At 47.5% G+C, this 14545-nt stretch overlaps 1 protein-coding gene across 1 annotated transcript in view; it reads left to right on the forward strand.

Annotated features, from left to right (window-relative positions):
- ATRX (ATRX chromatin remodeler) overlaps positions 1-14545 on the forward strand; it is a 348862-nt gene that overhangs the window by 164518 nt on the left and 169799 nt on the right. The window contains exon 19 of the mRNA XM_073556201.1: positions 9895-10041. Within this exon, the coding sequence (XP_073412302.1) occupies positions 9895-10041 (147 nt within the window). The remainder of the gene's footprint in view (positions 1-9894; positions 10042-14545) is intronic.

The raw sequence follows: 14545 nt of genomic DNA on the forward strand, positions 1-14545 counted from the left end.
ATGGGAACTTAACCTTGTTGCACTCCAGCGCGCTCCTTTTGAGCCTATTCAAGACATTCCGTTTTCTCTCCTGTCATGCAAAGTTGCCTTTTTAGTTGCCATTATGTCCATCAGGAGAGTTTCTGCGTTAGCGGCATTATACTGCCTATTCTCCGTTCCTGATTCTACATCAGAACAAGGTAGTTCTCAGGCCCGTTCATTCCAGAGCTATCTGAGTCTACCTCTCAAGGACTGCTTCCTTTCTCCACTCTGATGCCCTGTTTGTCATTTCTGAAGGTCGTCGTAAGGGGCCCCCAGATTATGAGGCCACTATTGCCCATTGGATTCGTTCGGGAATATTGAAGGCATACCACGTTCAGGGCAAACAGTCTCCTCCAGGGGTGAGGGCTCACTCCACTCGAGCGGTGGGGTCTTCCTGGGCAGTTTGTCACTAGGCCTCGGCTTTGCAGATTTGTAAGGCCGCGACCTGGTCATCATTGCACACCTTTTCGACGTTTTACAGGGTTCATACCCATGCCTCGTCTGATGCAGGCCTGGGAACTAAGGTGCTGCAGGTGGCGGTTACGCATCAGCCGACCTTAATCTGTTTTTCTTTGCATTGTTTCTGTTCCCACCTTTTGGGACTGCTTTGGGACGTCCGATGGTTACCTGTGTCCCCAAATGAAGCGATAAAGAGAGAGCGATTTTTGGTACTCACCGTGAAATCTTTCTTGGAGCCTTCATTGGGGGACACAGCACTCTCCCTAACTGCTTGTACTTCTATTGGGCCTACACGCCTTTGTTGTTTGGTACCTATGTTGGGTTTTTGTTTCTTCTCCTACTGCTTTAACACTGAGGTACTTTGTGCCTGTCTGTGGGTGTATACTGCTCAGGAGGAGCCATTTTCCTTTTTTTTTTGCCTAGTGTCAGCCTCCTAGCGACAGCAGCATACACTGATGGTTATCTGTGTTCCCCAATCAAGGCTCCAAGAAAGAGATTTTATGGTGAATACCAAAAATCACTCTCTTTATTTTATCGGGGCCAAGCGTGGGGAATGAGAAGGGGTTGTCCAAGTAGTGGACAACTTCTTTTAAATGCATTTAATGATTTCAAATTCCTTATGAATGTGGAAAATTATTAAAATCTACTTGGGATTGACTATTAGTTAAATTTTACTGTCTTTTACTTGGACTTAGCAGATAATTATTTTCTATCTTCTATGCTATTTTATCTCCTTTATATTATAGTGTCTACACAGAACCGTATGCAAATTGCCTCTTCAGAAAGAAAGAGGACTTTTACTCTACAGCGCCACCTATTGGTAGTAGCGATCCTACAAGTCACAATCAACCCTTTAACGAGTCTTGTAGTATGACTTAGGATACACAGAACCGGTCGTTATTACTGACCTTTTTATATTTGAGCATTACAAGATGCGCATTAAGTTGCTACAGATACAATTCTATGTAGATGGCAGGAGCTAGAGACAGAGAATCTCATCAGTAGCAGTCACCAGCTCCTCTCTCTGTAATGGGAAAGTCTTCACTGAATGCAAATTTTATGTCAGAATTGAGAATTTTGATAATGACAAATTCTGGCAGAGGATAAGCAGATTTCTCTGATAAAATAAATTACAAAGTTGCTGATTTTCATGTGTACTATTGATTTATGAAATGAAAACGACAGTTACTCTTAACTTCCCTTCTTTGATGCGAGCTCTGGCACTGAACCCGCATTTTTTCTGGCACATGACAACTGATTTGATCAACTGAAATGTGCCCCTACCAGCTGCGGATGGAAACGCGATCCACATGCGGCTATTAACATGTTAATTCCGCTGTCAGTTTCTGACAGGTTCATTTAACATGCACCCGGAAGCGCTTCACTTCATGATCGCAGGGTGCCGCTGGGTTGGCATGACAACCTGGTGTCTGCTTGTCATTGCCAATCTATGAGCACTGCCCCGTGGTTGGTGTTCATAGCAGATGATCATGATCAGAAGAACGCAGCTTCAAGTCTTCTACGGAGACTATTGAAACAGGTAAAAAGTGTAAAAAAAAATTATGTTCTTAAAAATGTTTTAGAAATATAAAAGTTCAAATCGCCCATTCAAAATAAAAAAAACAAACGAAAAAAACAAACAAAAGTTTGGTGTTTCTGCGTTCAGAAAACGCCCGATCTATCAATATATAAACAGAATCCAATCGGTAAACGGCACGAGATGAAAATGCCAGGAGTATGTGTTTTTTTTTGTTTTTTTAGGTCGCTTCAACATTGCAATAACAGGTGATCAAAAGATCGTATCTACCCCAAAATGGCATCAATAAAAACATCAGCTCGGTGCTCAAAAAATAAGCCCCTCACCAGCTCCAGATCCTGAAAAATGGAGATGCTACAGGTCTCAGGAAATTGAGCCATTTTGTTTTCCTACAAAGTTTAATTTTTTTTTCACCACTTGAATAAAAAAGAACCTAGACAAGTTTAGTGTTTGCAAACTCGTAATGACTCGGAGATTCATAATTGCAGGTTAGTTTTTGCATTTGGTGAACATGGTAAAAAATAATTGTGGAATTGCACTTATCTCCTACGCCTCATTGGGGGGACACAGACAGTGGGTGTTATGCTGCTTGCCACTAGGAGGACACTAAGTAAACACAGAAAAAAGTTAACTCCTCCCCTGCAGTATACACCCTCTCTCTGGCTGGGAATTCCTCAGTTCTTGCTTAGTGTCTGTTATTTTATTATTTTCTGTAAATTTTTATTTTTTAATTAACGGAGTGAAGGGGGTGATGGTTCCTTTCTACGGCCCGCTCTCCCCCGAACCAACAACAGGCAAGCACGCGGAGTATACTTCCCCATACACTTTACTGCGATGACTGGGGCTGATTCTTCTGGCGATGGTTCCTTTACGGTCCCGGTACCCCACACGGATACGAGGGTGAGTGCACGGAACGCATCGGTTAAACTTGACCAGCGCTTTCGGATGCCCTGAATCAGCCCCATAGCTCTCTGTCCCCCTACCCATAGGGTGGACCGATTGAGCAATACCCCTGTAACAACCTCTCCGTCTCTGCTACGTCGCCCGGGAGCTTTTTTACCTCAGAATCTGAGATGGGATGAAACCTGCAGGCTCCTGGACAGTGCAGACGGCGCGAGCATCGGATTGGAGGTATGGGGTCGGGTCCTGGTCCCTGGGAGAAGTGCTGACCGAGTCTCAGCGGCAGCATACCGGCGCCCTGTCGCGGCCCCCCGCTCCCCCCTTCTCCCGGCGCTCGCCGCGGGTAGGCCCAAAAATTTAGTCCCCGGCTTTTTTGCCTACTAGGCTGCAATTTACATAGCGCCGCCGCCAACGTCTTTGGCGCCTCTCTGTACGAGACGCGCCCTGCTAGTCTCGTGGGCCATGTCCTTAACCCCTTCTCTTCCCCTCTGGCTCTGGGACTTCTGCAGGGGGTGCGCGCATGGATGGACAACACCTGGTGATGCTACAGGGCCACCGATATTCCTCCCAGGGACACAGCATCAGGACCGCGGGTAAGCTGCATCTGCCTCAGTGCAAAGCTTAACCCCTTCGCTGCACATTCCCTGCAGCTGCAGCCCAGGCTCTGCTTTTAACCCTTTCACGGGCACTATGTCTGTCTAAGGAAGCAAAAAGGGGGCTAATAAGAAGCGCACTGCTACCTCTTGCAAGACTGCCTTGCCCAGTACCCAGACTAATCCGCTATGCACGGATTGCGACCTGGCTTGTACTAAAACGCCATCCGTCACTGCTGCAAGGTGCTCCCTGCGTTTAGTCCCTCTGTGTGGGCCGCGTCCTTGTCACGGTCTGTGGAGTCACTGACCAAGGCTATAGACTCATCCGGGAATCCTCTTTAAGTCAGAACGCGTCTTTACTGCCCAAGGAGGGCTTTGGCGACGGCCGGGAACCATCAGCCTGCAGGGACCGTGCTCCTTCAAGGGATCCTCAGGTCTCTAGAAAGCGGACCAATGATGCGTCCCCTAGTCACGCTCGCGATTCAGCATCTGCGAGTTCTGTCTCTCGTTCTCCCTCTCCTAATGTTCGCAGAGAACAAGTCTCTGAATTCGAGTCTGACACATCAGTCCCTCAGAATTCCCCAAATGTCCATGAATCGCTTGATTCTCTGACAGTCAGTCAACAAGTTTCTGACGTTGGACGAGGAGAATATTCCCGCACTGGAACACGTTATCTCCTTTAAGAGGACTATACGTGAACGCAGGGTATTTGCCAGCCATCCGGAGTCTACGGACAATGTCTAGAAACGTAGGAACCGACCACATAAGATGTTCACAGGGCAAAAGCCTATCGAGGCTGAATACCCCTTTACTCCATATCTGCTGAAGAATTGGTTACAGTCCCCCTCGGTGGATTCTCCTGTATTATGCCTTGCTCCTAAAACGCTTTGATCCGTTTCTGAGGACTCTTCAATCAGAAACCCCTCTGATCTTCAAATTGGCTACCTCGCCAGTTCAGTTTATGGAGCTTCAGGAGCGGCATTTTTCCCATCTTTCGCAGCGACTTGAGTGGCTAAGGCATGGCCACTTGTACAGAAGTCTTAATTACTGCCTTCCAAGCAGATAATTCGCGCAGGGGATTTTGCAGTAGCCTCCTCTTTAGATGCCGCTAATTGCGCTGCTAAGGCAACCGCTAATGCAGTCTCCCAGAAGAGCCCTATGGCTACGCGACTGGCGGGCAGATTCCACCTCCAAGAGATTAAAGACTTCTCTGCCGTATCAAACTGGTAGCCCGTTTGGGCAAGAAACTTGACCAGCTCATTTATGACACTTCCGGGGGGGTAAGAGTAGGTTTCTTCCCCAACAAGGGGCCGCCCGGCCGTTTTCGGAATCAACAGTCGACTAGTTTTTCGACCTTTTTTCACAACCGCTCCAGCTGGTCCTCCACAACCTTCTTTTCCGGATCAAGTCGGTCCCCGCGTGGAGACAGAGGTTCCCAGGTCTCTCACAGATCTAACCACTCTTGGAAACCCAGGCTGACAGCATCTGTATCTAAGGATGCAGATCCCATAGGTCCTCTACTCAATACTTGTTGTGGTATCGGGCCGACACCGACAAAGTAGGCAGCTGTCTGCTGTCATTCAGAATGCTTCAGCGGTTTTTATTCAAACCTTTCTTTGTGGTTCCAAAGAAGAAAGGAACGATGCGGTTCATACTGGACCTCAGGCTGTTAAATCAGTTTGTCAAAGTACGGCGATTCCGAATGGAATTCCTCCGGTGTCGCTTTCATTCAAAAGGGAGAGCCCCTATCATCCAGCAGTTCCTGCGTTTTGCAATTCGAGAAGAACACTTCTAGTTCGTTGCCTTGCCCTTCGGTCTCGCCACTGCCCCCAGGGTTTATACCAAGGCCATGGTGGCTGTCATGGCCATTCTCCACGCTCGGGGAGTGGTGGTATCGCCCCTGTGAGAAATCCGTGGATATCACAGTAAACTTTCTCGCCTGGGTCTGAAGATAAACTTCAAAAAGTCTTCCCCAACACCGGTCCAGCAGATTTCCCTTTTGGCAACGGTCTTGGACACTTCCCGCGGGTTGGTCATTCTCCCTCCAGAGAAGGCCCGAGCTTTGCAACAGGCAGCGCGGACTCTTTCCCGTCCGGTCTTTCATTCTATTCGTTTCAGCATGAGAGTTCTCGGAAGGGTGGTGGCAGCAATAGAAGAGGTGCCATTCGCATAATTCCATCTCCACTCTTTGCAACAAGCCTTGCTGTTGACTTGGGACAAGAACCAGTCTTCCCTGGACCGTCGGTGCCTTCTGTCCCTGCGTATCAGACAAGCCCTCAAGTGGTCAACACTGAAATCCTCCCTGAGTCAAGGGAGGTCTTTTCTCCCAGTACGATGGTTGGTGGTGACCACCGACGCAAGTCTTCTGGGGTGCAGTGTTTCGTCACCACACGGCACAGGGTCGTTGGTCAATTCGGGAGTCACGTTTCCCCATCAACGTCTTGGAGATACGAGCGATCAAATTAGCCCTACTGATTTTCCACCATCTCCACGCAGGTCTCCCCATCAGGATACAATCAGACAATGCCACAGCTGTAGCGTATATCAACCGTCAGGGGGGTACTCTGAGCAGGATGGCCATGCACAAAGTGAGTCACATCCTCCATTGGGCCGAGACTAACCGTTCGCCCATCTCAGCGATCCACATCCCGGGCATAGAGAATTGGGTGGCAGACTTTCTCAATCGCCAAACCGTTGCCTCGGGAGAGTGGTCTCTTCATCCGGAAGGTTTTCAGCACATTTGCCGTTGTTGGGGCTCTCCGAATGTGGATCTCATGGCCTCAAGGCTAAAACAACAAGATTCCTCGATTCGTTCCCGATCGTGCGATCCAAGCACCATCGGAGCGGACGCCCTAGTTCTGCCGTGGCACCAGTTCCAGCTCCCGTACATCTTTCCCCCTCTCCCCTTGCTCCCGAAGGTCATCAAGAAGATCAGAGCCGAGGAAGTATCAGTGATCCTAGTCGCGCCAGGTTGGCCGGGTATAGTACAACTAGTCGCCGACGTCCCTTGGCTACTTCCAGATTGCATGGATCTACTCTCAGGGTCCGATTTACCACCGGAACTCCGGGGCCCTGTCTTTGACGGCGTGGCCGTTTAATCCTGGATTTTAGCACAGGCTGGGTTTTCTCACGACGTGATTTCCACCATGATTAGTGCTAGGAAGTTCATGTCCATGCACATTTATCACCGCACCTGGAAACTTTCTTTTCATGGTGCAAGGATCATGGTCGATCCCTTCTAGTATTTTCCATTCCTGCCATATTGAAATTCCTTCAGTCAGGATTAAAGTCGGGCATCGCGCTTAGCTCGCTCAAGGGCCAAATTTCAGCCTCGTCATTGCTATTCCAATGCAAAATTGCCACCAAACTTCAGGTCAAGACATTCATTCCAGGGAGTTTCTCATGTAGCGCCTCCCCTATAAAGGTCCATTCGAATCATTGGACCTTAACTTGGTTCTCGGGGCTTTACAGGAGGCTATTTCGAACCCGTTGCAGGACGTACCACTACCTATTCTCTCTTGGAAAGTTGGTTTTTCTAGTGGCAAGTACGTCAATCAGACGAGTTTCGGAATTGGGGCTGTCAGTTCCTGAATTTTCATCAGCACAAGGCAGTTCTCAGGACGTCTCCGTCCTTCCTGCCCAAAGTCGTATCCTCTTTCCATCTCTATGAGGAAATTGTTTTGCCCTCCTTTTTTTCCGGCATCGGTCCATCGATTGAGAATGCCCTCCACACCCTGGATGTGGTTAGGGCTCTGAGACGGTACATCTCGCGGACGGCTCCCTTCCGCAAGTCAGATGCCTTGTTCATACTTCCAGAGGGGCATATGAAGGGTTTAACCGCTTCAAAAACCACGCTAGCCAGGTGGATTTGCTTGGCTATTCAGGAATCCTACTGTGTCCGGAACATACCTGTCCCAGCAAGGATTAAGGAGCATTCGATCCGCTCAGTGAGCGCCTCTTGGGCCATTCGGCTCCAGGTGTCGGCAGAACAGTTCTTCAACGCTGTGCCTTAGTCCAGCCTACATACCTCTATAAAACATTACCAAATTCATTCTCAGGCCTGTCCGCAAGGCTGCGATTTGGTCCAGCCTGCATACCTTTACAAACATTGCCTAATTTCATTCTCAGGCCTCTGCGGATGCAGCTCTTGGCAGACACATCCTGCAATCGGCAGTAACAGTGTTGAGTCAGTGGTACATGGGGTATAAGCAATTGTATGTTTCCCACCCAGGGACTGCTTTAGGACGTCCCACTGTCTGTATCCCCCCAATGAGGCGTAGGAGAAATAGGGATTTTTGTGTACTCACCGTAAAATCCTTTTCTCCTAGCCAATCATTGGGGGACACAGCACCCACCTTGTTTGGCCTACTGGCTCACTGGAGCATTCTTAGGTTTTGACAGAGTTATGATTATCATTTGTTGAATGCTCCTACTGCTTTTTCACCGAACTGGGGAATTCCCAGCCAGCGAGAGGGTGTATACTGCAGGGGAGGAGTTAGCTTTTTTCTGTGTTTACTTAAAGTAGTGTCCTCCTAGTGCCAAGCAGCATAACACCCACTGTCTGTGTCCCCCAATGATTGGCTCGGAGAAAAGGATTTTACGGTGAGTACACAACTATCCCTATATTTTTATTTTATTTTTTTGTGTAACTTCACCATACTTGGAGAGTTTTTTTTTCCCCATTTTGTGGTACACTATTTGGTCAAAGTAATGGTGTCTTTCAAAAGTATAACTCATCCCGCAAAAAAAAAAACAAGCCCTGACACTGCCATATTGGCGGAAAAATATAAAAGTTATGTCTCAAGGAAGAAGGGGAGCAAAAAATAAAAACGCAAAAACAGAAAAATCACAAGATGCTGAAGTACTTAATGATTTGGCCAGGGACCATGGGCAGAGATGAGACTTAGGGCCCCGTCACACATAGCGACTCACCAGTGATCCCGACAACGATATGACCTTGTCAGGATCGCTGGTGTGTCGCTACATGATCGCTGATGAGCTGCCGAACAGGCAGCTTCACCAGTGACCAGCGACACACGGGTAACAAGCGACGCACGTCGCTTAGTTACCCGCTGTGTACGTTAGAAACCAGCGCGCTGGAGCAGGGAGCTGGTAACCAAGGTAAACATCTGGTTTCTAAGCACCGCGCGGCGCTTAGGCTATGTGCACACGGTGCGTATTCTGTGCATGCATTTTCTGTGCAGAATTCACGAAATCCGCAGGTCAAATGACCTGCATTTTTCCTGCCGATTTCTTCCTGTTTTTTTGCGGTTTTCCACCTGCGGATAGTGGAAGTCACATGCTGCTTTTTTTTCCCGCACGAAAACCGCGCGGAAAAATCTGCAGCATGTGCACAGCGTTTTTTTTCCTCATAGTCTTTAATGATACTGTACATCACCTGCAGTTCTGCGGCAAAACCGCTGCTGATCCACAGCAGAATCCGCACCGTGTGCACAGGGCCTTAGAAACCTGATGTTTACCTTGGTTACCAGCTCCCTGCATCGGTTTCTAACGTACACAAAGGGTTAGAAACCCGATGTTTACCTTGGTTACCATGCTCCAGATCGCTGGTCTCCCGCCTGCCACATGCAGCGATGCGTGCTGGCCAGCGGGAGACCACCGATCAAAAAAAATCCTTGCCATTCCAGCACGATCAGCGATACCCGGCAGGGGGGCCGGTCGCTGGTAAGTGTCACACACAGTGATCTCGCTGTTGCAACACAAAACTTGTGACTCAGCAGCGATCTCGCTAGCGAGATCGCTGTGTGTGACGGGGACTTAATTCAGCTCTGGCCTTGATGGGCTTTTCTCAGCATTGCTAGCGGTGATTAACAGATTTCTCCCGTAGTGAGAGACCTCTCAATCATCTGGAGCAGCGCTGGGACAAGCCAACTAGCGGCAGTGCTGGACTAGTCATCTCCCTAGTCAGATCTTAAAAGTATACCTTACCTTTTTCAGAGATAAATATTCCAGCTGCAGTCATTTGAGCAGACTCTGATTCTTGATGCCTGCACTTTTTGCAGTATGACTTGGGTGGCGTTACATGCTGATACTTTTCCTAATCAGAAACAACTGAGAACATGGAAGCAGGACTTGTCTCAAATCATGGAGTGCATCTTCTATTTTTCTAGCAAATAATTGTAGCAAAATTCATGTGAAGAACCTCTAACTAGTGATGAGCGAACATTCTCTGATAGCGTGTTATCAGAGTATGCTCGTGTGTTATCCAAGTAACTTGGGCATGCTCGGATAATATGTTAAAGTGTCTTGCACTGCATGTTTTGTGTCTGTCGGACATCCTCAACGTATGTGAAGATTACCTAACAGTTTTGGGCTCAGTTTGGTAGATCATCACATCTTATGCTGTTTTTGTCTTTTGTTTAGGTGGTTTCATTTCTACATACTGTCCTGCTCAGTGACCAGCTAGAGTTTTCCACTGCTCTGGTGGTGTGTCCTTTAAATACAGTTTTAAACTGGACCAATGAGTTTGAAAAATGGCAGGATGGCCTTGATGATGATGAAGCTTTAGAGGTTTGTATATTACAATTAAAGCCCAGTAATTTGGGATCCCCTGTTTACTATTCTTGTTACTGAAGCTAGATCCAAAATTCTAGATTTGTAATCTTAGTACTTTAGAGTGAATTAAAAGGCTAAAATGCAAAGTTTTTTTTAAAGTGGCTTTCTGATAAAGTACATTATTGTCCTGTCCGCTACAACACCCACCAATCGCTAGAACCTCTACCCGTTCCCTCACACTTCAACCAGCGTGAGGAGCAGTTTGAATGGAGCAGTGGCCAGTATTTGTGATATTGACGGAAACTGCTGAGCACAGCACGTTGCTGAATCAACCCCTAGATATATTGAATCTCGTGGGGCACAAAAGTAACCTCTGCTAAAATACATTTGATCTCTTCCTTCCTGCTGACATTCAGAGAGCATGAACAGAATTCAGGGGACCCCTGTTCTAGTGATCGATGTTGGTTCTGGGGAATATAAAAGCGTCAGGTTGTAACATTAAGGCCTCTTTCACACTTCAGTCTTTAGACATCAGTTCCAAACCGTCAAAGTGTGAAAAAACGGATCCGTTGCAGATTTGCAAAAAACAGATGCACCGGATCCGTTTTTTGGACGGATCCGTTGCAGCTGCAAGTGTGTGAAATTTAAAGGAACAGAGCTCTAATAAAGGAGAGAGAGAGGCGCAACATTTTTTGCCTGAGCAAGAGCTGCTTTTAGGGTTAAATTACATGAATGGAAAATCTTCTGGGCATGCTCGGTTTAAAAAAGCGGGTCCGCAGCAGACAAAAAAAAGTTACTATGTCTTTCTACACCAGACGGCGGACGCTGAGATTCCAACGTATCCGTCAAATGACGGTTGCAACAGACGACCATCCCTCGCAATCCGCCGCTAATGCAAGTCTGAGAAAAAAAAACGTATTCCACCAAAAAAAATGGTTCCTTTTTTTTTTGTTTCGAAAAATGGCGGATTTCGACTGACTTCAAGACTGAAGTGTGAAAGAGGCCTTAGGCTGTGTGCACACTTTGCGATTTTTAAGCGTTTTTGCCACGATTTTCGCAGCAAAAACACTTAAACACATACAGAATGCACTCCATGCATTCCTATGGCATTCCGCACATGCTGTGCTAATGCTGCGATTTTTTCCGCGGCGGAGTACTGTGTACAGTTTTGGGCACCAGTGCTCAGGAAGGATATAATAGAACTAGAGCGGGTACAAAGGAGGGCAACAAAATTAATAAAGGGCATGGGGGAATTAAAATACCTAGAGAGATTAGTAAAATTAGGATTATTTAGTCAAGAAAAAAGATGACTGAGGGGTGATCTAATAACCATGTATAAGTATATAAGGGGACAATACAAATATCTCTCAGAGGATCTGTTTATACCAAGGAAGGTGACTGGCACAAGGGGGCACTCTCTGCGTCTGGAGGAGAAAAGGTTTTTCCACCAAAATAGAAGAGGATTCTTTACTGTGAGAATCTGGAATTCCTTGCCTGAGGAGGTGGTGATGGCGAACTCAGTTGGAGGGGTTCAAGAGAGGCCTGGATGTCTTCCTGGAGCGTAACAATATTGTATCTCACAGTTATTAGGTTCTTTAGAAGGACGTAGATCTGCAGATTTATTCTATATAAGCTGACCTGGATGGACAAATGTATTTTTTCGGCCTTGCTAACTATGTATTATGTACTGCATGTGCACACAAGAGACAGTACAGTCATGGCCAAAAGTTTAGAGAATGACACAAATAATAATTTTTACAAAGTCTACTGCTTCATTTTTTCTAATGGCAATTTGCATATACTCCAGAATGTTATAAAGAGTGATCAGCTTAACAGCAATTACTTGCAAAGTCAATGTTTGCCTAGAAAATGAACTTTATCCCCCATAACACATTTCAACATCATTGCAGCCCTGCCTTAAAAGGACCAGCTAACATCGTTTCAGTGATTGCTCCATTAACACAGGTGTGGGTGTTGATGAGGACAGGGCTGGAGATCAATCTGTCATGATTAAGTAAGAATGACACCACTGGACACTTTAAAAGGATGCTGGTGCTTGGCATCATTGTTTCTCTTCTGTTAACCATGGTTATCTCTAAAGAAACACGTGCAGTCATCATTGCACTGCACAAAAATGGCCTAACAGGTTAGAGTATCGCAGCTAGAAAGATTGCACCTCAGTCAACAATCTATTGCATCATCAAGAACTTCAAGGAGAGAGGTTCCCTTGTTGCCAAAAAGGCTCCAGGGCGCCCAAGAAAGTCCAGCAAGCGCCAGGACCATCTCTTAAAAGTGTTTCAGCTGCGGGATCGGGCTACCAGCAGTGCAGAGCTTGCTCAAGAATGGCAGCAGGCAGGTGTGAGTGCATCTGCACGCACTGTGAGGTGGAGACTCTTGAAGCAAGGCCTGGTCTCAAGGAGGGCAGCAAAGAAGCCACTTCTCTCCAGAAAAAACATCATGGACAGACTGATATTCTGCAAGAGGTACAGGGAGTGGACTGCTGAGGACAGGGGTAAAGTCATTTTCTCTGATGAATCCCCTTTTCGATTGTTTGGGACATCTGGAAAACGGTTTATTCGGAGAAGACCAGGTGAGCTCTACCACCAGTCTTGTCTCATGCCAACTGTCAAGCATCCTGAAACCATTCATGTGTGGGGTTGCTTCTCAGCCACGGGAATGGGCTCTCTCTCAGTCTTGCCTAAAAACACAGCCATGAATAAAGAATGGTACCAGAATGTCCTCCAAGAGCAACTTCTCCCAACCGTCCAAGAGCAGTTTGGCGATCAACAATGCCTTTTTCAACATGATGGAGCACCTTGCCATAAAGCAAAGGTGATAACTAAATGGCTCAGGGAACAAAACATAGAGATTTTGGGACCATGGCCTGGAAACTCCCCAGATCTTAATCCCATTGAGAACTTGTGGTCAATCATCAAGAGACGGGTGGACAAACAAAAACCTTCAAATTCAGACAAAATAAAAGCATTGATTTTGCAAGAATGGACTGCTATCAGTCAGGATTTGATCCAGAAGTTGATTGAGAGCATGCCAGGGAGAATTGCTGAGGTCCTGAAGAAGGGTCAACACTGCAATTATTGACTTGCTGCATTCTAACTGTCAATATAACCTTTTGCTACTCATAATATGATTGCAATTATATTTCTGTATGTGATAACATCTGACAAACACACATAAAAACCAGAGCCCAGCAGATCATGTGAAAATATAATGTGTCATTCTCTAAACTTTTGGCCATGACTGTATGTGAAGAGCGTCGGGATGGGTGACATCACTGCAAGATGGGGACCAGGATGAGGGATGCTGCTACTAGATGGGCACCAGGGTGGGGGAGACATTACTACTAGATGGGCACCAGGGTGGCGGGGACATTACTGCTAGATGGGCACCTGGGTGGCGGGGACATTACTGCTAGATGGGCACCAGGGTGGCGGGGACATTACTGCTAGATGGGCACCAGGGTGGCAGGGACATTACTGCTAGATGGGCACCAGGGTGGCGGGGACATTACTGCGAGATGGGCACCAGGGTGGCGGGGACATTACTGCGAGATGGGCACCAGGGTGGCGGGGACATTACTGCGAGATGGGCACCAGGGTGGCGGGGACATTACTGGTAGATGGGCACCAGGGTGGGGGGGGACATTACTGGTAGATGGGCACCAGGGTGGGGGGGGACATTACTGGTAGATGGGCACCAGGGTGGGGGGGGACATTACTGGTAGATGGGCACCAGGGTGGGGGGGGGACGACATTACTGGTAGATGGGCACCACGGTGGAGGGGGGGACATTACTGGTAGATGGGCACCAGGGTGGGGGGGGGGGGACATTACTGGTAGATGGGCACCAGGGTGGGGGGGGGGGACATTACTGGTAGATGGGCACCAGGGTGGGGGGGGGGGACATTGCTACAGGGTGGAGTATGTATAGCATATAATTACTATATGGGGCTAATAGTAAGATATTTCTATATGAGAGTCAATTGTGAGACAAAAAAATATATTCAAAATAAAGTATGAAGAAAAAATATTTGCCACTGAAAATGCTGTTTCTCGTTCGCCTTATTGGGTGACACAGAGACCATGGGTGTATGCTGCTGCCACTAGGAGGCTGACACTATGCACAAAAAAAGGTTAGCTCCTCCTCCGCAGTGTACACCCCACCGACCGGCAGGAAGTTCCTCAGTTTAGCTTAGTGTCAGTAGGAGGTGGACACTGGTCTTTCATTAGACCCATATCTACCTCGATGTGCATCGTTCCTTTTCAGGTTCCAGGAGGGATACAGTGTGAAGAGTCACAACTGTACTCCCACAAAGAGGCTATGAGTACGGCGTGTACTGCCACCCCGTATCCTCCTAGTTCTCCGGGCGGACCACAGGCTGAGCACAGGTGTCGTGCCAGCGAAAACAGATGGTCCTTGCCTCCCACCCACTCGCCCACCAGAGCCTGTCGGTTGGACGAGGCGCAAATACGTAGAAGATGAGCAGACAGCGTGGGATACA

The sequence above is a fragment of the Dendrobates tinctorius genome, unplaced genomic scaffold (genome assembly GCF_039654945.1).
Source record: "Dendrobates tinctorius isolate UK_male_01 unplaced genomic scaffold, ASM3965494v1 ptg000231l, whole genome shotgun sequence".
NCBI lineage: Eukaryota > Metazoa > Chordata > Amphibia > Anura > Dendrobatidae > Dendrobates > Dendrobates tinctorius.